Genomic DNA, 27,299 nt, shown 5'->3' on the forward strand with positions numbered 1-27,299 from the left:
TGACGACTGATCAGACCCACCTCAACCCTCTGTCCCTACCAGAGAAGAATGAAAAGGAGATTTATAAGGCTCTTTTTATCCTATCTTTCTGCCAAATAGGGACGGAAACAGAGTTAGAACTTCCCTGAGGCAAATATAGATCATATCTCCTCACTGTTTAAAACCACTGGATAGCTTCCCATGGCACTCAGAAGAAAAACTGAATTCCTTACCATGGTCTAAGACTCTTCCAGACTTGCCCTTGCTGCCAACCCACCTCCTGTGTTCCTTTGACCTCATCTCTCCCCTCCCCCTTGCTCACCTGGCTACACCGGCCTCCTCATGGTTTCTCAAATACTCCAATCTCATCCTTGCCCCAGGATCTTTGCACTTGCTATTGCTTCTGCCTGGGACTCTTCCTGAGACTCTGCTTTGCTAGCCTGTCCCATTATTAGATCTCAACCCAAGGTCACCTCCTCAGCAAGGCCCGGCTGGCCTCCCTGTCTGAAGGAGCCTCCACTGTTTACTCCCTCTCACACCAGTGTATGTTTCTTCTTGACATTTATCTCCTTCTGAAATGGTCTCCTTTACTGGTTCATTTGTTTATGATCTACTTTCCCTGGACTGAGAGTTCTGGGTAACTCAGGGCGCTGTCCAACGCCCCCTGGGGAATATGTAATCGGTGCTCTATAAAAACTCAGAGTGATGGAAGGAAACACAGCAAAGCCTGCCCTTTCCAGCCCAGCACTTGAGGTGGTTTTATAAGGGATGTCCTCCTGGAACCAGGTGTGTTCCCTGAGCCTCTTGGCTAAGGCTGCCAGCAGTGGGTGGAGGAAAGAACCAGCTTTGTGTTATGAACGGAACAGGAATCATCAGGCCTTGGAACTGTGTGAACGTCTCTTCTCAAGGTCACATGCCCTTGCAAGAAGCCCCAGGGGACCCAGCTGTAACTGTAGGCAATTAAGGGTTTCTACCAGGTATGACACTTCCCTCTGGAGGGGACGGATGAGGTGGGCTTTCCGAGGCCTGCCTCGACCATCTGGTGCTCATGCGCTGGAGCCTGCAGAGGGAGCAGGGCATGGTCTCAGGGTCCGGCGGAGCCGTGGGATGCCACCGGCCTTGGGCCCCGCCTGGGGAAGTAGCAGGATTGCAGGCAGGCCTTCTGCTTGCCCATCAGTTCTTTCTACCTTGAATTCTTACCGCAAACAGATATCAAGGTCATGCCGCTGAGGCCCCAGGCTTGAACACTAGCCACATTCCCACCTCACGGCCTTTGCCTGAGCCGGGCCCTCTGCCTGGAGGACTCCCTCCTAACCTCCCTCAGGTTATGGAGCAAATGTCAAATATCTGAGTGGCCTTCCCTGGCTCAGAATGGACACTGCTACTCTTGCTTTCGGCACCCACCACACCGCTCCCCTCCCACTTCTCCCCACAGCACCTCCTGCCCTCGGACACCACTTCTAGTTCACCTCTTTGCACGCTGCCCGTTGCCCCTCCTGGCTCGGCCACATGGGGGCAGGGATCTGGGCCTACTCTGTTCACTGTTATATCCCCCAGCCTAGAACAGTGCCTGGCACACAGCGCGTGCTCAGTAAATATCTGCTAAATTCACAAAACAGGATCTTCCTCTTTAGGTTTCTATATAACTCAAGAGCCCCAGCTGGTTTGTGTTCACGGTGCTTTTTGTGCGGTGGATTTGGAAAATCTGACTTGAAATAGCATTCGATGGATCCCGTGTTCTCCAGTTTGCCACACTCCCCAGCGTGCCCTGTAGTCTTGCACCCATTTTTGCCCATTCGTGTTATCTGCCAGGTCCCTGAAGGCCTTGGTTTGGCAACCTCTTAATATAATTTCGTTGATGAGACAGGTCCAACCTCTTCCTGGGGCAGAGGGCAATGTTATATGCCAATAATAATCATAATTATTAACAGTAGTGAGTCTGGTTGGCTGTATGCTTGCTCTACGCACCATGCTGGGCATGTGTCAAGCATCATTTTACTTAATCCCCTCAACAGCCCTTTAGAGGATAGAGAGTTAAATGACTGGTCAGAGCCACAGAGCTTGGGAAGTGGGATGTGCGGACTCAAACCCAGGCCTGTCCGACAGGAATGGGTGGTGCTGGGTGTCATGTTCCAGAAACGTATGGTTCACACCACTCAGGAGGTAGTGATAATACAGCCAGGGAATGCACAGAGCTCTCTATGCACTTGGTCAATTCTTGGCTTCAGTGAGGCTCAGAAGGGTCCTGGGCTGGATGTTGGGTCCCCTCATTATCATCCCAGAGGTGGCTTTAGCTGGTACGTCAGCCATGGGAGCAGCACAGAATCACATCGCCAAATACTGGGGATGCCAGTGGTGGGAAAGTACTCCCTTTACTACTGATAAGCTCCAGGAGAAAGTGTCAGTTGGTGCTGTCACATCCTTAACACTTACACGACTCCTGTTTCCAAGGGGAGTGAGCCGGCCGCCTGCTCAGAGCTCAGTGGGCAGCATTATCGGCTTACGTTTAGTCGAGTGGTTTAGTGTCCTCTGCTTAGGACAAGCGATCCTGGCTTCTCTCAGTTAGGGTGGAGGACTCTTGTTCTTTGAAACAAAACAATTACAGCTGACTAAAAGAGGTCAATACTAGTACAAGCAGCACATAGGTGAGAAAGTTCTGGAAAGGCGTTTGGCGCACACTGGCTTCGTACAACCTAGAACCGCGCTCACAGTGAGATTACGTGGCTGTGCTCTACACACACCTTCAGTGCCACACACCCTAAACTGAGCTCCTGCGGTCACCGGTCCCCTCCTGCCTCCTCCTCTTTCCTCCAGTTACTTAGACAATAATCTTGCTACTCCTTGGTCCCACCTCTCTGTTTCCACACCCAATCCATCAGCAAGGCCTGTTGCCCCTCCTCCAAAGTATATCCACCATGCGGCCTTGTTGCCTCCTCCCTGGGCCCCTGGTCATCCTCCCTCCTCCGAATTAGGCCAACGGCTTCGCTTCCTGACCGGACGCTGACCATTTACTCTGCGAGGAGCAGGCAGAGAGCCTTCTCTCCTTAGCACTCTCTGCGGTTCCCACTCACTGCAGAAGAGAGTCCCTGGGGTCATCCACAGGCCTTGCTGGATCCAGACCCCCTCCCTGCCCACTCTCGGCAGCCACAGGGTCCTCGGCTCTGCCCTCAGACTTGCCAGGCCTGCTCCTACCTCCGAGCCTTTGCCTCTTCTGCTCCTTTTGCTTGGAATGCCTTTCCTGCAGCACCCTGATGGCCTGTGCCTTCACCCCCTTCTTGTCTCTACTCCCGACCCCTGACAGTTCAGACCCCTTCTTTAAATTTCTGAGTCTGTGTTATCTCTAACGAACGATATGCTTTTACATATTTACCTCTTGCTTGTTGTCTGCCTGCAGCCCCATGTCAGCACTAGGAGGGCTGGGGTTACCTGCGCCTCCCAGCCCTGAGGCCCAGGGCGGTGCCTGGCACAGGGCTGGCGCTCCGTAAGTATTCCTCACAGGAACGCATCCAGGGCATTCCGGGCAGAACCAACTTTTTGTCCGCTCTTGACACACTACGGGGAGAAAGGCCGGAGCGGCTGGTCTTGAGAACTCGGCCTCTCTGGGTCTCCGGGGACTGTAGGAAGGACAAAGCTGGCTCCCCACCCGGCCTGCCAGACCCTTCTCTGGGAAGCAGGGGGCCGCCACCTGGTGCGTAATTCACCTGCCGGCAGCAGGCCCGAATGCTGCGCTGGCAAAAAGTGAACAGCCTGCGGAACCGTTTTGTATTTTTAACGGGCTCAGATCCAGGGTCTCCAAGTGCTTACATCTCCCTCCTCCTCATTTCCCAAGGGGCTGAGCCATGGTGGCCCGTCGTCGTCCCTGGGCCCGGCTGCTCGGGGCACTCACCCCTGCCCAAAGCAGCTGGGTGCAGGGGAGCGGCGTCAGTCCGCTGCCCAAGTACAATTTACCAAGGCCCCAAAAGGACGGCGGCGTCTGTGAAGAAGCAGCACTAGAAGCCAAGAGTCCCCGCGGGGACAGTAACCTGCCTTATTAAAACTGCCGCAGCGACGAGGCTCTATAAATCCACATCTGGGACACCAAACCACAGCATCTAATCTGCTCGCCCAGCCCAGCCCTGACGCAGACAGACAGACAGCTCTGACGGGAGGGGAGAACCTGGAGGATGTGGCCGCACAGAGAGAAAAGCCAGTTTTTCATATTTTAAATGACGCCAGGCCGGCCAACCCAAACCTGCTTTGTCCCACATAAACCTGGGGACATGCAGACAAAACCAGGCCTGGTTTCCTTCCGTGATCGAACCTTCCGACCTTGCCGGGCCAGGGCTGAGGTCCCCCTGACACTTCTCCGTGACTCTCATGGTCCCCCCCCCCCCCGGTGATGCCACGTAACCCCCCCCCGACACTCCCCTGCCTGTCCCTTTCTGATGGCTTTTTGGGGCCTCCTCAGTATGCTGCCTGTGCTATTATTTATCATTATCTGATATCTTTCCTTAGAGTGACTTTAAGCAATAAACTTTAGCCTCAACCCAAGTAACTACATGAAATTCTGTGTCTGATAGGCTAATTCAGATTTTTTTGGATGCACATCAAAACAAGTTTGTAAGTAGTCAAATCAAGGTTTGTTGAGCTGCCACATGAGAAACCTGTCCCTTACCTGTCCTAGAAAGGCATTTTGGGAAACACTGAATCAACGTGCTTTTCTAAAGGTCTGGGTCAGCGCAACCGCTCTCTCTAGGGAACGGGCAGGTGCTGGGGACTTTCAAGATTCAAAACATGACCCAATTTTTGCCACTTGCAGGGCTTAGGTGGTTCCTAGCCACTTTCTGCCCCAGAGGCCTGTGTGAGCTGGGAGCAGATGCACCCCCCTGCCCCTCTAAGACAGACTCCCGTGGCCCCCGATGTGGGTGGCACGGGAGGCACTGATTATGATGGATAACTAAGGAAATGATGCCTCCTGATGTTTGTTTTCTTAAAGTTATAGGTCAACGATTAGAGTCTGTGATGTCATCCCTCCTTGGAAAAGCTGTGGCAGGGAGACGGGATGCAGGGAAGAAAGAAAGCCCTTTGGTAAACCCAGGGTCTTGACTTAAATCAGCATTTTCTTTCCTTTTTTTTTTTTTTAAAGATTTTATTTATTTGAGAGACAGAGAGTGAAAGAGAGAGCACAAGAAGGGGTAGGGTCAGAGGGAGAAGCAGACTCCCCGCTGAGCAGGGAGCCTGATGCAGGACTCGATCCTGGGACTCCGGGATCATGACCTGAGCCAAAGGCAGTCGCTTAACCAACTGAGCCACCCAGGTGCCCTCAATCAGCATTTTCTACCTGTCTCTCACCTGGACTGCTGAGGCAGACTCTTCAACTGGCTTCTGACTTCCATGCCCTCCCCTCGGCCCTTGCACTATGCTCTCCACTCGGTGGCCAGAGGGTTCCTTTGATAAAGCATGAAGCTACAGCATGATTTCCTCTGCTCGAACTCTCCCACCAATGGTCAGAATAAAAGCCAAAGTTCCCAGTTTGGCCCAGGAGACCCCATGTGACCTGGACACTGATTTTCCCCAGCTACAACTTGTACCTCTGTCCCCCACTTTCCCTCTGCTCCGGCCGTGCTGACCTCCTCACCACTCCTGGAACGCACCAAGCATGCTCCTGCCTCAGGGCCTTTGCACTTGCTGTTCTTGCGCCTAGACACCCCCCACCCCGGCCCCCGTGTCATCCAGCTCTTTGCCAATACTACCTCCTCAGGGAGGCTTTCCCTGGGCTGTGTTGACTAAGCTCTCTCCATCCTCCCCTTCTTGCTCCTTGAGAAAATGTTCTTAGCCGATTTATAAACTGTAGATAATGGTTGTCTCTGAGATGAGCACTGTGAATGGTGGATGGGGAAGGCTTTGTTTTGAATTATATGAGTATTTTAAGGCAAGACTGTGTCACTCATATAATTTGAAATACCCAGGAGGCATGGGACAGAGAAGAAAACTGCCTGGAAACAGGCTAATCTATGAATACTCCATGATATGTGTTACATTTCCACCTGTGCCTTTCATTTGGAGAAAAGATAATCTAGCCTAGAATGTTCTGGCAGAGGCCTTTTGGCAAGGACCCCTCATATCTGTAGCGACCACAGGTAACTCTGAATACTAAACAAGAGGCCCCAGTCAGAAGGCCACAGGCAGGACCTGCCCACAGAAATGCTTAGTTATGCTTTTTTTCAGTGTATCAAGAATGCTACAGATTTTTTAATGCTTTGTGGACTCTTGGCATATTTGCTTTCATGGGCCCCTTCCTCTGTGAAAAAAATTAAAAATTTCTCCTCAACCCAACTCCTTTCAGGTTCACAGACCCAATTCCAATGTAGGGCATTGCCTCCCGACCCCCAACACCACCAAACAATTCTGGGAAATCGGTAGGGTGTCCAAGAATTCAACTCATTTTGGACACTGTCTACCTGGAATCAGCCCTTAAACTCAAGTCCCATAAGTCTGCCCCCCAAGCCCCACCTCAGACGCTAGATGTCACCTGGGCTTCTGACCTATAGGCCACAGATTAGTGGTTCCAATGACCTCCTCCTTAGGTTCTTTAATTTGCTAGAGTGGTCCCAGGCTGTTTTCTCCTGTCCTGTGGGTTGAAAAGCAGGAGCTGAGGGGCCACCTGGCATGGGGGCCGGCTGAGGGTGAAGGGGACAAGACCCGTGTCCTCTGCAGGTGCCATCCTTCTCTGAATGATTCTTTTTGTCACCCGTTTAGTTCTGTAGGTTAAACAGGTTCCAGTGCTAAATGTGTTTGTGGGTGTAATGCACACATGCATGCTTCTGTTCTGGACCGAACACGGGGCCCTCCCTCATCTGTGGGTATCGAAGAGTCTGAAGAACAAAGTGTCAGCTGTCTTATGAAACCACTGACTTTCTTTGGGCCTTCATTCCCTTCTGGAAAATTACAGCACGTGAATAGCTTTAGGTAGAAGGTTTCTTTTGACCGTGAAATTCAAGGACAATTCTAGAATGCTCTCTGTCACCTTATGCAGTATGCTCGGAAGGGCTCTAGAGGCATGTGGCCTGAGTTTGAATCCTGACTTTGCTACTTCCTATTAACCCGGTACCTTGTGCAAATGATTTAACTCCCCCATGTACCTCGGTGTCCTTGTCTGCCTCCTTCCCATGGGATGTTCCAAAATTTAACTGAGGAAAATATGTGCAAAGTTTTTAGTGCAGTACAAGGCATACCAAAAGCACTTAATACATGTTAGCTGTTACAAATTTTAGTTATTGTAGCTCCCAAGTACTGTGGAACACAGAGTTCACAGAGTGCCTCGGGACAGAATCTGGCCTGTGTGTTTGATTTAGTTGTGCTTGAAAGTTGTTTAAAAAGTTAACTTGATTGCTGACTTTCTTTCCTTTCTTTTGTTTCTTTCCTTTCTTTCCTTCCTTCCTTCCTTCCTCCTTTCCTTCCCTTTCCTTTCTTTTTTTTTTTTAAATAGGGAGATTTCACATCAATCCAGCTCTCTGGCTTTGCTTGAAAAAGAGATCTGGCCTTGATGGGTCTAAAGGTGAGCGGACCTGAGTAACAGGAGCCCAGTTTAGAAGGTCCACTTGGGTTCTTCATGGCTCCCCGCTTTCCATGTTTACAGGACCTGCCTGGCCCTAAAGGCACTGAGTTTACAACCTGTAGCTATTTCTATTGCAGCTGAAGGCACCAGCGAAGTAAACCGTCAAAGTAACACTTACTATGACCCAGAGCCCCAGAGAGAGCAGGCTTTAAGAGGGGGAGGAGAGCGGTGGGTCTGGGTATAGGCTAGAACAGAACCTTGACCTGGGGCAGGGGGCAGGGATAGAGAAGGAAGGGCCATCAGCTCAGGCCACAGGTGGCAAAGCACCTGTGTCCTGCGCTGTCCTCCTGCCACTGGTGACTACCCGCCAGGCTGGCATTCCCGTGGCAGCCCTCGTCGGGTCCTTGAGTGTCCCTGGAATGCCCGCAATGTCACCGGATCAGCTTGTGAGCTTTAACAATCACGGGAGGCTGGCCCCGGCCGTACCACTGCCCGGGATAGCTCTGTGCCCACTGGGGGTTGGGGGGTGGGCGACAGGAAGGCCTGGGGATGAGCCGCAGAATGGAGGCCACACCTGGGCAGAGGGACTCCACTGTTTCCCGGAACAATGACATTTGATTCCCCTCCTCATGGCCAACTATTGCTGTGCCTTCAACTCGACCCGGAATAATTACACCGGATGCCTGGGACCTGCTGCTCAGACCACTTTTCTTCGCGATGGGGCAAAGCGGGGGTGGGGGCGCTCCTGACTCTGGGATGTCACAAAATACAATCAAATGCTGTTGCCGGTTTTAGCTCCAAGAAGCCAGGGCTCAAAATGGGTTCCTCAACCTGGTATCAGTGAAGCAGATGTCGAAGAGGCCGTGTTGGAATTCTATGAACGGACCCTGGACTATCAGAGAGAGCATGAAGTTAATTTTTCCTCCTTTGCCTTCTGCTAGCTCTGGCCGAAAAGCTTCTGGGAGAGAACTGTGATACGGCCCTTCTCAATGGAAGGGAGGTGGCCCAGAGGCCCTGGGAAAGGGCAGGTCGCAGCACTCACGGGTCACGGCCTCCCTGAGGAGCTCCACCCACATCCCGTTCCTTGCCAGAGGCTATGTCTTCCATGAGGCAGGGCTTCCGGGGTTGTTTGGCCGACTTGTCCTCATGGGCTACACAGAGCCGGTGACCTAGCCACTGGCCTGGTGGTGATGTGTGCAAAGTGGCTGGATGTCTGTCCGGAGCCTGAAAACCTGTTCCTCCTCCCCTGGTGTCCCCGTCCCTGTAAACAGCACCGCCATTTGCCCATCCACTCAGCCAAAACCTCAGAGTGATTCTTGATTCTCTTCCTCTCCCCTTGCAATCCAGCCACAAGCCCTGCCTGCTGACCCTCAAAACAGAACCGGCTCCATCCCCTTGCTCTCTCTGCAGGGCACCCATGGGCTCCTACCTGGAGCCACCCACTGGCCTCCCTGATTCTGATTTCGTCCCCTGGCCACTACCCCTCTACCTGCAGCCAGACTGAGCCACTGAAAACATGAATCATGCATGCTTGACTTGCTCACGACAGCTTGGTGACTTTCTATAGGTTTTGGAATAAAATCCAGACCTTCCCCCATCATTCTCCCCCTCACTCCCCAGGTCCCGCTGTCCTCCTCGAAGTTCCGGGCAAGCCCATTCCTGCCACGGGGCTCTTGCGCTTATCCTGCTACCTGGGATGGTCCCCCCACCCCAAGTTCCCATGTGACCGTCTCCTTCTCATGGTGCAGGTGTCACCCATGCCCTTCATACAACACCGCCCCCGGTGCTCCCAGAGGTGCTGCCCCTCACTGGACCCTTGCTCCTGATCTCTGGTGTGGGAGAGACCCCGGTTGTCCACCAATATATGTTTCCCCTTCCTAACAGGCCCTGATTTTAATCTTTGATGCACCTAGCTAGGAAATACATTTCCCAGACCGTCTTGCAGCTAAATGTGCAAGTGGTCCTTCCCTTTGGCCTTCTCGATCAGTTCTCTGTCCAATGATTCAGCCCCGTGAGCTGACCTAGATGGGCTGTATCCACAACTGTCTTTACCCTCTGGTTTTGGGCTGGATTTGGCTACTGGAGGGCCCTGGGAGATCAGCAGAAGAGGAAACGGATGTTGGGGTATGCAATCCTCCATTTCTCTCCCCGTGATATCAACACGGGGGACAGCTCCTGCTGGGTGGCCCTCTCTGTTCCAGTAACCATTTGCTCCCCTCATCCCCTTGGGCTTGGGATACGAATGGCTCCAATGTTACCAAATAGATTTCCCCACACTTGCTTGCTCACGCTTTGGCAAAATATAGTTAAACCCTCCTTGAATAATCCAAATTTGAGTGTGCCCCACATTTCTTGCTGAGATGGTGTGGCTAATTAAGTAAGTTCTGTCTGTGTTGTACGTGATGTCTGGAATGAGGTCCTTAAGGGGAGCCGACTTAACTTGAAGTTCATTCTTTTTACCCTTTTGCTTCCTCCTTCTGTGATGCCTGGAATGTGGCTCTGATAGCTGGAGCTCCAGCAGCCATTCTGAACCATGGGGGTGACCTTAATGAGAGAAGCCACACAAAAAGCATGGCAGAACAGAAAGGCAGAGGAGCTTGGGTACTTGATAGCCTTGAAGCCACCATGCCAGCCCTGGAATGCCAATTTCCAGATATTTTTATGTGAGTAAGAAGCAAAATTCTATGTTGTTTAAGCCACTGTTATTTTATATTTTCTTTTATATGCAGCCAAACCTAATCCTGATATAGTTAGCTTCCAGAATTTAAGTGATCTCCCAAGTGTTGCTAAATTAAAAAAAAAAAAAAAAAAAAAAAAGGCCTGCAGGAATGTGCTTGGCAAGTTGAACGCCAGGGTGGGTCTAGATGAGCCTTTCTTCCTCCTGAGATAACCTGTAGGCACATGTTTTTGTAACTCTAGTGAGAAACGGCAGGAATGTCAGGAGTTGGTATCTTAAGAGAGGCTGAGTTGGAAGTTACACTGATCTGGTGTCCGGAATCTGGGCACACTCTCCTGGGCTTCCAGCCATTTGGCCCCTACGGAGTACCCAAGCCTGAAATTTAGAATTGATTTCTGGAGATCAGTCTGCAGTACAGGGTGTGGTTTCCTTGTGTTCACAGATGGAAAGTGGAAAACAAGCGCCTGGCCAGAAACCCTCCCGAGCCTTTCTTTCAAAAGCCTGCCTCTCCCACCAGGCAGCCCTCTGGGTTAGGGGCCTGCAACTTTCAAGATCACAGACCCCTTTGGGTCTTGGACCCAGTAAAGCACAAACAGGCACACAATCTACAGACACTTCTTGCCCCCTCCCTGGCCCTCGCTCACTCCCAGCTCGTCCAGGGCTGGGCCTCTTGCCTGAACTTGCGACTCTCAGAGCTGACTGCCTTGGACAGCTCCTCCTGGTTTTTCCCAGCCTCTGCAACTTACCAGGTCCAGAAACTGAACCGAGCTCCTGACCAGAGCTCTCCCCATCTCTGTCAGTAGAGAACCCCTCCTTGCAGTCATTCAGGCCCAAACCCTGGAGTTATTCATGACTCCTCTCACCCACTCCACATCAGGTCCATCAGCCTATCTTATCAGCTCTACCTGATAACGAGGGGCAGCATCTTCTTCCCCCCACTCTGGCCTGAGCCACCATCATCTCGTGCTTGGACTCCTGCCGTAGACCCCTCCCTGGGCTCCCTGCTCTTACTACATCCCTCCAGTTTATTCTCCATAGCATAGCCAGAGGAGTCATATAAACACATAAGTCAGATAATGCCCCTCCTCTGCTCAGTGTCCTCCCCTGGTGTCTGTAGCACTCAGAATACCAAAATCCTCCCTCTGGTTCAAAGACCCTGCATGATCTACCCTTCCACCATCAACCCATTACCTCTCAGACCTCGCCCTTGCTCACACTGCTCTGCCGTCCTGGCTTCCCTGCAGCTCCGTGAGCCTGGTGGGACTGCTTTCTGCCTCAGGGCCTTTGCACCCACTGTTCCCTCTGCCTGGAATGCCCTTCCTGGGGGAACTCTGTTGACTGGCTCCTTCACCTTCTTTGCCCAATGTCCCTATAAAATCATCACTCTCCCTCTCCCTCTCCTTACTGACTTCCCTTCCTTGTTTTATCCCCCTCCCCTCTTTTCACTATCGTAGGCACTATATACTTTATAAATCTTTTCTATTAACTCTTGCATGAGTATGTAAGCTCCATAAGAGTAGAGATTTTGCCTATTTCTTTTGCTGCTGGATCCCCTCTGGCACATGCCTGCTGAATGAATGAGTCTGTCCCATAAGCACCCTGCTTTGGAGAGAGCCCTGTGAGTGTGCCCTGAGCATCTCCTGGACTCGACTGCACACCTGGCGCCTGCCTTCTTCTGGCACCAGTTCTTGAATTTTCCTTTAGGGGACACACCTACTCCCTCTCTGAGTCCTCATGGCTCCTGGGCGGTTGGCCTCATTCCTGACTCCAAGGATGTGCATGTGACCCAGGCCAGCCGATCCTTGTATTCCGTCCCCCTGAATGGTTCATGGTTGACCAGCTGTCCCAGGGAGGACCAGATCTAAGATACTTCATTTAGGGCCATTTATTGGTACGCATGGGAGAGAGACACTCTTTCTACAAGGATGGCTCACTGTACCATTAACGCAGGTCTGGTGAAAAGCTGGGTTGAGGGTGAAGCCAGTTTGGAGGACAGCTGAGAATCGGGAGATGGAGAGCAAGATGAGAGCCAGACAGAGCTCCTGGATCCAACCACATTTGAAGCTCAGAATACACTTGGACTTTTTATTTACTTGAGTCAAATAAACTCCTTTTTTTGGTGTAGGGTCAGTCCGGTTTGAATTGGGTTTCTGTCACTCGTCACTGAGAGAATCCAGACTGGCAGAAAGTGGTTGTGAGACATGGGTTTTTATATCCAATGGAACACTCGTTTCCATGGCATTTCTGTGGCCCCTCCAACATTGCCACTTGGTGGCCTTTCATCAGCCACAACGGCACGACTCCGTTCCTGCAGTCTTGGGGGGCACACCTGGAATCTGGCAATCTGAGGGGGCCTCAAAAAGACAGCTTGTTTCTACCCTGTGTGGACCCTCTGGAGATAAGCCCCGATATTCTGGGGTTTGGGGATCTGTCTCCTTAACCCCCAGGCACAAGAGCCCCCTTAATCGTGGGGCTCCAACACGAAAAGCCCATGGCTCATGCTCACGAAAGCCCTTCCCTTTCGCAGCTTCCATCCTGCTGACCGGGGCCAGGAGAAAGTCTCGGTGAGATGCTGTTGCCCTCACCCTTCATGACAAAGACACGCCAGCCTTGTGGGAGGCAGCCGCTTGCCCAAATGCAAAAACACTGCTGTTCTCATTGTACTTGGGTTTGCAGTGACCTTTTAAAAAAGGCAGTGGAGGCTGGTTTTTCATTTACAGTCATAATTTAAGACTTCCTTTTCAAATACTATTTAAGCTTCAAAAAGTACGTCCAGTTCAATAAAATCTCAAATAATGGAACAGACGGCCCTGGGATGCTGCAAATGCTCCACAAGGACTGAATCTAACTGCTCTTGGTGTCCCCGGGCCTGTCTGAGCTGCTAAGGCTCACCAAAGGTTTGGCCGGATCGAATCCAACCCGTAAACCCTGGCAGGGCTCCCCAGTGACACAGCCTATGTGGCCCAAGGACACCAGATGCAAACAAGACGCCAGCTTCTGCGTGTTTCTCCTTCTCTTATGCTTCTGGTAAAGGCGGCCAGCCAAGCCCCTGCCGGTCTCCGAGGATCACCCAGACACAGGGATTTTCCCAATCACCTTGACAATGTATCCATAATGGAGGCTGCTTCCTGACCCCTGTGTCCTGGAACCAGTTCCTCTGGGGGCATGTGACGCTTCTGAGTGACAACTCAGGGAAGGGTGTCAGATGCACACGAGCAAAGAGCAAACGAATCTACGGCCCGCCTTCCCCCGCCCCAAACTCGCAGTGAGGGCACGAGACGAGCCCCTATGTCTGTGTCCCACCCCAGTTCTCTCAACCAGACCCTAATTAGGATGGACGGCTGTTCTCCACCCGGGACTGGAAGGAAGCCTGGAATTAGCTCAGTCGAGAAGCCTTCAGCCCCGAGAACCATCAGAGCTGCCGCACGAATGAGCAGAAAATAGCAGATGATAAATTTTTTAGGACCACCCTCTGCGTTTCGGTTGTAGCAGACTGTGAGATAATGGGCTGGCCTTTTTTGGAACATGCATTATTGATCTGGGTCTGTCTAGTGGTTTATAAAAAGCCCACCATCCCCCCGCCCCCCCCCCCCGCACCGTCTTCCCATCCCTCACCTCCCGAAAGCTGCACAGCCTCCTTCAAAAGCCAGTTCCGCTGGGGAGGGGGCGGCTCGAGCGTGGAAGGGAAGGTTCACAGGCACTGGGCATCTATGCAAGGTGGTGTGCGGCGTGGGAGCTGACAGATGCCCCAGAACACGAGGGCTCTCAGTGCACCGAACCCACTGCCTGGAACTTCTCTCTCAGCGTATGCTGAGATGCATGCATAATGACATTCCTGGCAATGGCATTTGTGACAGTGAACACCAACTAATGAACACACGAACAATCTAGAAACAACTCAACAGCCATTCCAGGAGACTGGTTAAGCAGAACAGTGGTTAAGACCAAGGGCTCTGGTTTCAGTCTTGCCTGGCTATAGTCTAGCCATGTGGGTGTGACCTCGGACAAGAAACTTCATTTTCCTGTGCCTTAATCCCTCCCTCTGTAAAATAGAGTGAATCTATGTATTTCAAGTTAGCTGTGGTTCTCCTTGCTCTCCTCCCTCCTGTGTCCTTATCATGCCCATAGATCCTTTTTCTATATTTGCATATTCTGTTGGTTTTATTCGAGAGTCACAGATGTAAACGTACGATCACATTTTGACATGAGGCTTAGCTGGATCACACTGCTGCCCCAAAAATGTGTTGTTCCTAAGGGTGGCTGTTCAGTCATTCACCTTGGTTCAGGTCAAAAGTCTAGGAGTAGCCCTTGATCTTCTTCTTTTCCTTAATCCCCACAACCAACCATTTGTCGGTGCCCCACCTGTGACTGCTCCCACCCTGGATCCAAGCTTCCATCACCCCCTGCCCAATTCCCGCAAGCCTCTGAATGGGGCTCCCCATCTCTGTGCTCTTGCTCTTGGCAATCCCAAATTGAACATCAGCCAGAGGGATCCTGCTGGAACCTAAGTCAGCTCACGGCCCCTGCTAAAGGCCCCTGAACCCATGTCCATCTTACGAAAACTTAAAATCCTCATCATGGCCATAAGGCCCCTCACGACCTGGTCCCAGTCGACTCCTGGCCTTCTCTCTCTCCACTTCTATCCCGGCTCTCTCCACCCCACAGCCTTCCTTCTGTCCTAACCAACCAAGTTCACTGCTAACTAACACTGTGTCTTTGCCTTTCTGTTCTTGGCCTGGAATGCTCCTTTCCCATCCTCTAGCTCCCAGCACGGTGCGCTGCACAGAGTTGGATGCTTAATAGGTATCTGCCGAATGCACAAGTGGGTGTCTGGGCAGTCTTGAACTCCCAGGCATGACTACCATCGAGGGGCCCTGTGAAGCAAGACCTGTGTGCTCAGAGATCCGGGTGCTACGTGCAAGGGGTCTCTGCAAAATTCTACCAGAAACAAAACTTGCATCCCTATGGCCATGATCTGTAGACTCCCCATGGTCATCAAACACAGTTCAAGCTAGATGCTGCTGGACAGATAGGTATTCTGTATGTCCAACTGTCAATAAAGGCTCTGGGCTTTGATTGCTTCCTGGCTGCAAAGTCTTCTTGCACTTGATAAGCTCCCTGAGAAAAATCTATACTTGTGATCATTAACACAAATCATTATAAGGAGCAACTGGGATGTATATAAATCACCTTTTCTTAGCAGTTAAAAAGGCTGGTGTATGCTTTTAATAATGGATCCAAAAAGAGTGTAGATTCACAGTTGGATCTTCACCACAATCTCAGGTTTCGTTGCAAAGGCTTATCCAGTAAACCTTTACATTAGTTGTCATCTATAATATTCAATTGTCCTTTGACAGTGGGTAGAGGCTAAAAAGCCCACCCCTCACCCGGTCAACTATTGGCACTCTCTACCACAACCCACGAGAGCCTCCAAGATTCAGCTCCATCCTCTCTCTCCAGTCTCTATTCCAGCTCCCTTCCCCAGGCTCCAGCCCCATGTGTCTCCTTGCTCCTGCCTCAGGGCCTTTGCACGTGCTGTTTTCCCTTTTTAAAAGGTTTCTCTTCACAGTACACAGTAGCATTGATGATTAGAAGGGAAATCTATAGGAGGAAAATGCACAAGGCGTTGTGTGTTGTCCAATACAGTAGCCACAAGCAGCTATTGAGCACCTGAAAGGTGGCTAGTCCTACATGAGATGTGCTCTAAGTGTAAATTACAAGCCAGATTTCAAAAACAATATAAAAAATGCAACTATCTCCTTAATGACTGATATGCTGAGAGAGAATCATCTGGACGTATGGGGTTAAATAAAATACATTATTAATTTCACCTGTTTTTTTTTAAGCATTAAAAAATGTAGCTACTAGAAAATTTAGAATTGCTTATATCATTTGCATTTATGGATCCTGTTATATTTCTATAGGGCAGTTCTGTGTACGGTTTCCTGTTGGAGAAATAGAACCTGTAAAATCAGTGAATTCAAGGTGGTGGTGGTGGGGAGAAGACACAAGCTAGGGAGAAAGAAGGCTTACCCTGAGGGAGACCCCCAATGGTGAGCTGGAAATATCAGTGGAGCTTGAGCCTGGGGAGCAGAAGGTGCAGCTGAGACAGACTCTGGAGGGCTCGCTCTTGGCGGCCTCGGGTGTGAAGGCTTGTCCTCAGGCAAAGGGACACGTGGGGGAGAAAAGCCTCACGCAGGTGCAGCACGCACTGCTCAGATGGAGGAGCCTATGGTCTGGTGTGGGAGCGCAGGGCTGGAGCCAGGGCGGCTTCTGCACGGGCCAAGGAGCGGCGTGGATGGCTCGCGTGGGAAATGAAGGCGCTGAGACTGTGAGCTGGAGAAGCCCCTGACACGCCTGCCATCGGTGCGAGTGAGCTGAACCCTGCCAAGGGTCCCTGTCCTCACCCGCTTTACCCGGAGCCAAAGCACCGCAAGGGGAGGGCGCTCCGCACAGGAGGCGGCCAAGCTCATCCTCCTGAGGCACCATCTTTGTGAACGGGGTCAGGTCACTAGCAAGAGTGTCCACCCTCCCTGTCCCTGGATGCCACCAGGGACGGCTGAGCCCACCTGAAGTGGTTAAGACTGGAGGAGCAGGGCCCACATGTGCATGTGTGTACACACACACACACCCCGGCTGGCTCCTTCTCAGCTTCAGTGTCAGCTCAAACATCACCTCCTCTGAGAGGCCCTCCCTGATTACCAATTCAAAGTGGCTCCCCCTCCCTGCCCCCATCCGGTACAGCACCCTCTTAGTATCACCAGCCCGTTTCTCCCTTCTTGAAATGATCTTCCCCGTGACCTTGCTGATTACCTGTGTCCCTCACTCCATGACAGTAGGGATAGTACCTGTCTTACTCATTACTGAAGTTCCAGGCCCCGCGACCTTGCCCGGCACACAGCAGGTACTCAATAGAAACTGGGTGAAAATAATGAATTGGACTCGGCATCTCTCCTTAGGACTTCTGGAGCAATCCAGGAAGGGTTCTGCCTCAGGAACGAGTTGGACACCCCTCGCCTTGTGGACCAAGCTGCAAATGCACACGTGGGGGACAAACCCCCATGACTTGGTTTACATCCAAGCGAGCTCCACAGGTCTCCACGGCCAACCTGTGTCAGGAACCTCAGAGCCTGCGGGCCGGCTGCTTACCGAGCTCCACGTCCTGGTCATCCGTCAGCACCAGGATGATGTTGGGGCGGATGTTTCTGCGGTCCCTCTGAAACCTGCCTTTCAGGCGGTGGTGGGACAGGAACGCCGAACTTCCCCCCAGCAGAGAGAAAACGGTTGCGGAGAGCAAGCAAAGCAGGAGGCTGGGGGGGGCCATTTTACGTTCTGCCGATCCGGGGCTTCTGGCAGGACCCACGAGTCTGAAGTGGCTTTCTGTGGACGTGTCTCTGGTCCCTTCTTCCCGCTCTACTCACGGATCTAAAGTAGGAGGAAAAGAATCAGGTCAGTCTTTACGTAAAGGCCGCCTGACGGCTTGGGCTTGCATAATGATTCCTGGCATGGACAACGAGGGTTCCTTTGATCAGGGGGAGCTGGGAGCAGAGGAAACCTAACTCGGAGAAAGTGAGAAGGAAAGAACTTACAGTGTGCTCAGGTAACAGAGTGGCAGGAAAGCTTTCTGTGACTGCTTCTGCAGACAAGATTTCTCCCCTGGGCCGGCAGTCTTCTGAACGTGCTGGTGGCGGCCCTGGCCCCCATCAGATAGCCAGCCTGTCTCCGAACCCGCCAACCGGTTCAGCAGACAGATCAGCCCCAAAGAAAGGAAAAGAAGGAGCCCAGACATTTCTGGGGGCGGGGAGGCAGAGGTGCGCAGGACGCAGTCCCTGCTCTTGGGCAGCCTGTGGCTCAGGTAGGGTGTGGATGACCAGGGCTTCACAACCCTGTGTGTGTTCCAGTCACAGCTCTGTCGCTCGCCAGCTGGGTGTCCTCCCCCTCAAGCCAGTAGGGGACCTCAGTTTTCCCATGAATAAAATGGGGAGACGGGGTTGTTATAGGAGCTCAAGCCAGCAGGGATGTGTGTGAAGGCGCCCTGCAGACAGATCCCATAGCTGGACAAGTTATTCACATGGGTTTTAAGTTTGCAGAATCAACAAAAGGACAAAAGAGAAAACTGAGGGCTAAAAAGCTACGGGAGAAGAGCTGTCACGGTCTGTTGCGACCTCGGTCACCCCTGGACCCCCCGGGTCAGATGCGGTCGCAAGCAAAGGTGGGAGGGAAGGCAGAATGGGCGCATCTTGGCTTGGGCAGGTCTGATCTTGTTCTGCTCTTTGCTCTCTGTGGTCATTTTTTTACTTCTTGAGGAAATGAGCCTTCAAGTCTTTCCAGATATAGACTTTAGGTCTCATTTATTTAAAATGAGAGTGAGCAAGCAGACGTGTCAGGAGGAAACCAAGCTTGTCGGAGGTGGGGCCGCGTGACCTTGAAGGACTCTGCCCACCTCCCCCCCACCCTTGCCAAAGTCCCAGCTCAGGGGACTCATCAAGGGCTCTGGTCCATAGAAGGGGATGAGCCACTGCAACAGCCCCCTAAGAGATCCCCTGTTTCTCCCGACTGCACCCCCACCCTCCGATTTCTCCAGGGCACCGGCAGGATCTTCCTAAAATGCAAATCCCATGTTATCACTCTGCAGGCCTGGCCCAGGCTGAGACCAGCAAGGTGTTCAGGGCACAAGATAGAAGGGACTCACTCACTCCAGGTGGCACCAGTGTGAGGCACTCACTTCACTTTAGCCCCAGTCCTGTCCCTCACCTGCTCAGACCCTCCCTTGGCTTCCCTAGCCCAAGGAATACAATACACACTCCCTACCAGGGCCTACAGGTGATTCAAGTGGTCCAGCCCCTGCCTACTTCTCCTCCTTCCTCCCAATTGCTCCCCAGCCCCACGGGTTTCTTTCTGTTGACAAGTCAAGCGTGTTCCTGCCCCAGGACCTTTGCACTTGTTCTTCCTTAAGCCTGGAAGTCTTTTCCCAGATTGATTTTCTATCCTGGGCTCACTCTCCTCTGCCAAGTCTTGGCACAAATGTCACCTCCTCAGAAAGGCCTGCCCTGATTGCCCTATCTAAGGTGGTGCCCCCACGCGAGGCACTTTCTGTATTTTGTAACCTGTTTTATTCTCCTCACAATCCCTACTACAACCTGTAATTATCTTAGTTGCCCAGTTCTCCCCACTAAAGGGTCAGCCCCACGAGGGTAGGAAGTAGGCCTGTGTTAATCACAGCTGGGTCCCCAGCACTTAGTATGAGGCCTGTCACGTAGTAGTAAGCACCAAATAAATATTCTGAGAGCTAAAGGAACGGAGATTTTGTTAAGATCCTCTGAGTTCTGGGCGCCTGGGTGGCTCAGTTGGTTGGGCGACTGCCTTCGGCTCAGGTCATGATCCTGGAGTCCCGGGATCGAGTCCCGCGTCGGGCTCCCTGCTCGGCAGGGAGTCTGCTTCATCCTCTGACCCTCCCCCCTCTCATGCTCTCCCTCTCTCTATCTCATTCTCTCTCAAAAAAAAAAAAAAAAAAATTAAAAAAAAAAAAAAAAAAAAAAAAAAAAAGATCCTCTGAGTTCTGCAGACTGAGGGGCGTGGGACTTGGCAGGGCCATGCCATAACCTCGGTATGGAGGCTCAGAGGCATCACCAACCCCCTTCCCCTGTCATCCTCCCCCAGGAAGTGTCCCGGGGTGGGCTGCTCTTTGTCCCTCGGATCCATTTTCCACTCTGCTCTGTGCCCCAGGAAGCCAGTCTCGCCTCTGCAGACTGCACCTGCCCCATCTTTGGCTTCCTGCGGTTTTGCCAGTGGGAGTTCTGCTGGGAGGCTGCTGCGCAGGGGGAGGCAGGACATCAGCATGTTTATCCAACTCTGCTCCCCCCCTTGCATCAGCGGCACCCCAGTGCCTTTGTCTCTCTAGGCTGGCCACTGTTCTAGCTTTCCTCCAGTCCTGGGGGCACCTCTCAGCCTCCGCTTGCCCCTTCAAGCCTGCGGGTAGCGATGACTCTCCTCCCTTCCTAGCTCCCTCCGGGGGTTGCAAGATTCCTTGTTTGCTCCCTTACCCCAAACTGCTCCTGGAAGTAATGCCTTTAGTCGACACTCTTGGGGGCAGGCTGGGAGCAGAAGCAGGCTCCACGCAGTGCTTCCCTCCCCAGGGGCCTCCAACAGGACATCTGTGCAGGGAGGGGAGATGAGGGTGATCACGTTCTCAGGAGCGCTGACCTGGGAACCGTGACTTTCACAGGTCCTGAGGGCAAGCACCAGCTTCCATCCTGTGGCCTCTCGACAGCCAGATCCACCGCACCAACTGTGTTTTGAGCACCTGCTGTGTGCCACACTGTGGATGGTTAAGACATGGACTTTGGACTCACTCGCTGGGCGACCCCAGGCAAATAACTCAACTCTGTGCCTCAGTTTCCTCATCTATAAAATGGGTGTGGAGGATGAAACGGGTTCATACAGAGCGCTGAGACCACAGCCTGGCACACAGAATGACCCAGAACACATCATTCACAGAGTAAACCATTCCTGGATGATGGTCGCTGTAGTTGTGGGTGGGCTGTGATGGGCGCTCTGCTTGCAGAGTCTCCTCCACTCCCGACCACCTCCCACACAGGTATGAGCGCTGTCCCCATTTTACAGTTGAGAACTCGGGGGCTTAATCACGGGCCTGAGATCACCCCGGGGAGGAAATGGCAGAGAGAGTTTGACCTCTGCTCCCCCTTGACTGCTCAGCGTGGGTCCCTCCCCTAAACGCACCTTTCCCAACGACCCCCATTCAGGTGCCACAGCCCCTGTCGCTGGTCTATCTGCACAACCCTTCCACTGTGACATGGGCTTATTTAAAAATAAAAACATAAATACATGTTTTTGGAAAAGCAAACTTTCTATCCAAGGGTAAAGGAAAAATTGGCATTCCCGTCTCTATCAAACTAACTCACACAAAATGAAAGAAAGCAGACACTGTTACTCAGTCTCACAGCTTCTCGTTCCTTCCTAAGGCTCTAAGCTGAGCTCTGTGCCCACCTGCTTTCCCACCTATACATGCTCTCTTTCTAGGTGTTGAAAGGAGTCAAAATGCATTAGCACCGTCCCAGACTTTCTGCTGGCGGGAGTGGGAGGCCGGGAGAGGGTTGAAAAGGAGACATGTTCCACCATCGAATCGGTCCCTGAATTACCCCAAATCATGGGGTAGTCCTCCAATCATGTTATCAGTCTGTGTCCCACCCGCCCCTGGAAACACATCAGGATGCTTTGTGCTTTGCACTTGAACTGATGCACCAACCATCTCACCTTCATGTGTAACACACATTCATGTGCCTTCAGATAGACATCAAGCACTAAAATAACATCGAGAGACTTTCCAAGGGATGCCCCACAACTCTCTTCTATCAGAAACAGAGAGCTTGCAATGCTCCAGCCCCGATCTGTCCATTTTACGTTTAATCTGCATTTCCGCCCATCCAATTATACCCATTTTATTGATGAGGAAGCCGAGGCACAGAGAGTTAAAAGTACTTTTCTCATTATTACATGGTTAAGTAAGTGGCAGGCATGGGGTTCAAACCCAGTCTGGCTCGACAAGACTGCTCAAACAGAAGCCCCTGGAAGCAGACTGCTGGGCAAGTTCCTGAGGCTCCCAACCTGTTTCCTTCCTCATTTGTCAAATGGAGCAGGTGGCCAGGTGTCCTCTGAGGGTCTTTTGGGGCTCTGGACCTGTGAGGGAGGGATGGAGCTGGGAGCTGCAGCCTGCATTGGGAGCTCTGGGCCAGATGGTAAGTGGAGCTGGGAGACGTGATCATTGGACTCTGTTCCTGGCACCCATGTTGGTTTTCTCATGCACCCCCCCAACCACAGTCCCCTTCACCCCCTGCTCCCCAGCAACTATAACCCACCAGCCAGGATGCTCCCCCTCTGGATAGAAGTCAAAGCTCTATGACTGGAGACTGGTGAATAACAGGGGCTAATTATTTCATCAGATCACGTCATCAGTAGGTCGATTTTTGATGAATTCCCCCAGCTCTGACTTCCCCTGGCCTTATGCCAGCCTCTCTGGATGCTGAAGAAATCAATTAAAAATGACACATGGGATTCTGCCTCCATTTTTTTTTTTCCTCCTTGGAAAAAGATTCAAAGTGGTTAAACGGAGAGTATGTGGTGAATCTGTACAGCACCAGAGGCCCGATGTTCTGACTATCCCTTGGACACCTTGTCTCATTCCCACCAGCTTGCTGCAAGGTCCGCCTGACTCCTTCTCTTTGTCCTGTGTCTTCTCACAGACCTGGGCGAAGGCTTGCCAGTCATGGAAGACAGCTCTGGAAATGTCTAGTATCCCAAGTGTTCAGAAGCATCACTCCTGCTTCTAGATTTATCTGTTAATCTGCACAGAGGAACAAGTCTCTGGTGGACCAATGACCCCTCGGCCCCACAGACCACAGCTTCGGGGAAGCTCCCGGGACCTCACCCAGGCCTGTCCAGAAAGACCCAGATGGTAGTCTTCCTCTGAGGATCCCCAAATTGCCAACAAGATTAGCCAAGAGGAGTTTGGGAATGACTGGGCAGCTGAGGGGCTGGGAGAGGAGGATGTGGCCGGAGGCAGAACAAGGCACTGACCAAATGGAAGAGTGCTCAGGGAGAAGGGGAGAAAGGGGACTGTAGGGTGTGGAGAGATGCCCTGTGTGCTGGGGCCAGGTGGTCCAGACAGCTCAGCCACTTATGTCTTCCTTCATTTACTTTATAAATTTTTATTTAGGGCCTACTATGTGCGAGGCACAGTGTTAGGTGGTAGGATAATCCTGCCTGGATCCTAACAGCCTCCTAACTGGTTTCCCTGCTTCTACCCCCTCCTCCTTCTATCAAGTAGCCAGAGGATCCTGTTAAAACCAAAGAGCCTGTCTCCTTCCACTGAAAAGCCTTCAAGGGCTTCCATCTCATGCTGAACAAAACCCCAAACCCTCCAAAGGGCCAACGAGATCCTACACGGTCTGCTCATCCCCTCTCGGACCTCATCACCTTCCATTTTTCCCCTTGCCCACTTGGCTCTGGCCACATGGCCTCTGTGCTGTTCCTTGCACATGCCAGGCATGTCCCCACCCCAGGGCCTTTGCACTTGCTGTTCCTGCTGCTTGGAGCCCTCGTCCAGATATCTTCAAGGCCCTTTCCTCACCTCCTTCGGGTCTCTGCTTACATTTTGTCTTTGTAGGTTAGCAGAAATCTCTTCCCTTCCCACCCCTGACAAACTACGTATTTTACCTCTTTCTTTATGGGTCCCCCCTCCCCACCCACTCTCACTAGAGTGTCCGCTTCCTGAGGGCAAGGATTTTTGTCAGCTTTGTTTCACATCTGTATCCCCAACGCCTGAAACAGTGTTTGGCACATAGCTGACACCTTAGCTATTTACTGTCTTAGCAAAGAATTTTCTCCCCGCTGGAAAAAAACTCCTCCAGCTGGGGTTGGGGTCCCTGCCACCCCCTTACTGCGTTAGGTAGGGGCAGCCTGACTGTAGGGTGGAGCATGTGACCCAGGTAGAGCCAATCAGCACTTCCTGGCTCCCTAGCTCCAGTGATTGGCCCAGAGGCAGACATGTGACCCGGGCCTGGTCAATGGGACAGAGCGGCAAGAAGCCGTGGGATGAGTGGCTGGGTGCAGGGAGTGGGAGAGCCGTCCCTGCCAGCAACTGGGAGGCTCCGAGGGGATGCTGGGGATACCGGGCTGAACCTTGTGGCTAGTCACAGGCTCAAACAAGTAGCCTTTGCTGCTTCAGCAACAGGAAGCACCGGGATCAGTAAACACCCTTAAAGAACAGTGATGAAGAATAACTGATAATTATGGGGTACTTATCACAGGCCCTGCCCATTTCTCAGCACTTTTCCCGTTCCCCACGTCACCCTTACAACATCCTTATGAAGTTGGACGTTCTACTTGCAGGTGAGGAAGCTGAGGCACGGAGAGTTTTCGAGAACTTGCCCACGGTCAGGCAGTTTGGAGGTGGAGCAGCGGAATATCGTCCCTTGGCCCACCTCCTCCCCATCCTCTGTGCTTCCCTGCACCCTGGGAGGTTCACTTGGGTGGACCACATCAGTGGGCTCCATGCTTTCTCGCTCCTGGTGGGGTTTGGCCGAGGGCGAGGGGGGACACCGCCAGGGGATGGGAAGGTGGGAGGAGGGGCCCGGGCACTTGCCAGGCGTCCTTCCTGCCCAGGTGCTGGGAACTGAGCACATCCCTCTATTGCTCTGCTGGGGGCCACAGCCCCTGTGGGTGGCCCTCTCCAGGTTCCAGCAAATGCTCCCCACTGTCCCCAGCCCCAGGGATCTGTATATTCATTTTCTTACACTCTGCTCACACCTTTATTGGAGGGCACCATCTGTTTCCTGCAGGGCCCTGGGTGGGTAAAGCAAGCAGACCTCACAGCTGAGATTTGCACCCAGAGGTCCTGACCCCAGAGCCCCGTCTTGACTCCTATTCTCATTTGGAAACCAATGAATGATACAAGAGGTTGTGGTTAAGTGTATCGCACAAACAGGAAGAAGAAGGGGGAAACTGCTGGCCTGGGGGGCAGTCAGAGAGGGCTGCCTGGAGGAGGTCTTAAAAGTTTAAGAAGCCTAAGAGGAACAAAGTTCTGAAGAATCCACAGGGTTTTTCTGAAGAAGAGGGTGGCGGACAGGGTGCTTCCGGCAAGGGAAACGGCCTGAGCAAATAGCAGGCTGAGTGGGAGGGATGGAAATGTGTGGTCCCGAACCTCACAAGCTCAGAAGTTATCTAGACAGGGGATGACACAAGCACATCTGTTAAACCCTACACTCCCCTGGCGTCTCCCCTTCTTCCTGGTCACAGGTTTTTTCTAGCCTTCTCTCTTCCTCTCCAGGGCTGTCAAGAAAGGACAGGAGCTCCTGTAACCTATGGATACAGACTCTCCCTGTCTTCCCTCCCAAGGTGCCAGGGCATCTGGGGGCTCTCTGTGCCTGGTCTTAGAATTCCAGCGGGAGGCAGGGAACTAAGCCAGCTCTCCAGAGCAGGACACGAGACAAGAGAAGGGTCTTTCAAAGGGAGGAGGCAAAGATCAGCCTTCAAGACAAGGGCTCAGGATCTGGAAAGGAAATTAGGGCATAAAGAGAAGGGCTTAGGAACCCCATTGCTTGCATAACTATTCATTTGACAAGAAATCCTTAAAGACCTACTATGTGCCAGGCACAGTTCTTGGCACTGCAGATAAAGAAATGAAAAAAAAAAAAAAAAGTCCCGGCCCCCAGGGAGCTGACGTTCTAAGGAGTCAACAGATCAAAAGCTAGAGTCAAAAACCTTTAGCTAAAAGTGAGAAGTGACAGGATTCACTTCTCGGCGAACTTTTAGGACGGGACCATGGAGTATAGTTAGAGCTCAAAGAAAGCTTAGAAACGATATATTCAAGGTGCTGGAAAGCTGACCATCAAAAGGTTTTGTATGTAAAGTGAGTGGGTGTTTGGGAGGCCATATGATTCACATGCCCGAATATCTGTGCATCTATGGTCGAGTACTGTTTCATGATCAGTGAAAAAAAACCAGACACAAATCTCTAGTCTCATGGCGCTGACAGAGAGAGTGGAGAAAGCCAAGCAGATAGATATGTACTAAAATGCAGCAGGGAACAGGCTGAGAAGGGGGGCGGGGCGATGGGATCTGGAGCCAGACAGCTGGCATTCAAATCTTGGTTCCACTATGGACTAGTTCTTGGGCAAGTAACTTACCCTCTTGTGGCCTCAGTGTCTTCAACTGTAAAGTGAGGCCACTAAGAGCACTTAAAGAGTTGTGAGGAGGAAATGGCTTAATGCCTGTGAAGCCTTTAGAACATGACTGTATACAGTTAGGTGCCCAATACATGCTGTCTAGCATTATTTGTTGGGTTTGGGCCAACGTACTTTCTATAACAGCATCCAGTTTTCATCTGGGGATCTTCTCCCCGATCTTTGGTCCATAAGGTTCAAATTAGGCGGCAGCTGCAGAGCTCCAAGGCTAGACCATGGGGTCCAGACCCGAGCCAATCAGAGCCTTCCAATCCCTCTTCCTCAGTGATTGGCCAATCAGAGTAATCTGGGCATCTTCACCTAACTAGGAGGAGATGCCTACCCTTTCCAACTGGCTAACTGGTTCCACGTCATTCCACCATGAAGGTAAGGGAAGCCTGATGCCATCTTGCCTCATGTAGAGGTGGAATGAAGCCAACACACAGAAGAAAACAGAGCTGAGAAATGGTACATACTTGGGTTTGGAAACATTTGAGACCTGGATCTAGCTAAACCTGAAGGAGGAAGATTTACATCTGGATTCTTGGTTTCAGGCGCCAATAGATTCCTTTTTCTCTTTTGACTAGTTTGAGTTGTTTTCTTTCTTCTTAGGTCAGCTTTCTCACACGTTGACTCCTTAGGGACATGAATCAAATTCTCTTTGTTTCTTAGGTCGCTCCAAGTTGCTTTCTCTGTCACTTGCAACCGAAGGAACCCAAATGGTAGAGCAAGCTGGAGACAGAGTGTTGACTCAGGTGGCTTCCCAGCCACCTCCTGCCTCTGTGTAGACAGACCTGACAACATGGCTTGCTAGCCCTCAGCCTGGGCCTGGGCCCAACTCTCTGCCTTACTGTAGGCAAACTTTCTTCATCCTTATTTGTCAACCGATAAGAAAAAGGTGGTGTGGAAAAGCAGAAGGAACGTGGGCGTGGGAGTCATGAATTCTGGTCCCAGTTTGGTCTCAGTTTCCTCATCTGCCAAGCCAAACAGACTGTTCCTGGGCACAGCCCTGGAGTTTGGGATGGGTGGAGTCTGACAGGTGGAGAGAGGGCCTTCCCTGGCCACCCTCCTGGAAGCAAGCCTCCCTGTAACTCTTGGCCTCATCCAAATTTTGTTCTCTTCAGAACACTCATCACACGTGTGATTCTTTATGCACTCTTCTATTCTGGTCTTTATTTTGTGGGGGTTGTTTTCTCCCTGGAAGCTCTGCAGGGGTAGGGCTGTCTCTTTTCTTTTTTTTAAAAAAGAATTTTTTAAAAAGATTTATTTATTTGAGAGAGAGCGCCCTTGCAAGCAGGGAGAGGGGCAGACGGGGGCGGGGGGGGAGAGAGAGAGAATCCTCAAGCAGACTCTGCACTGAGTGGGG

The 27,299-nt window shown here is 51.9% G+C and overlaps 1 protein-coding gene across 3 annotated transcripts in view; it reads right to left on the reverse strand.

The window, feature by feature from the left end:
* The window catches only part of SULF2 (sulfatase 2), a 112,822-nt gene that overhangs the window by 68,148 nt on the left and 17,375 nt on the right, over positions 1-27,299 (reverse strand). For all 3 annotated transcript variants that reach the window (XM_044918544.1, XM_044918543.1, XM_044918545.1), the window contains exon 2: positions 17,343-17,618. In XM_044918544.1, the coding sequence (XP_044774479.1) occupies positions 17,343-17,517 (175 nt within the window). In that variant the 5' untranslated portion in view covers positions 17,518-17,618. The remainder of the gene's footprint in view (positions 1-17,342; positions 17,619-27,299) is intronic.

The sequence above is a fragment of the Neomonachus schauinslandi genome, chromosome 10 (genome assembly GCF_002201575.2).
Source record: "Neomonachus schauinslandi chromosome 10, ASM220157v2, whole genome shotgun sequence".
NCBI classification, from domain to species: Eukaryota; Metazoa; Chordata; class Mammalia; order Carnivora; family Phocidae; genus Neomonachus; species Neomonachus schauinslandi.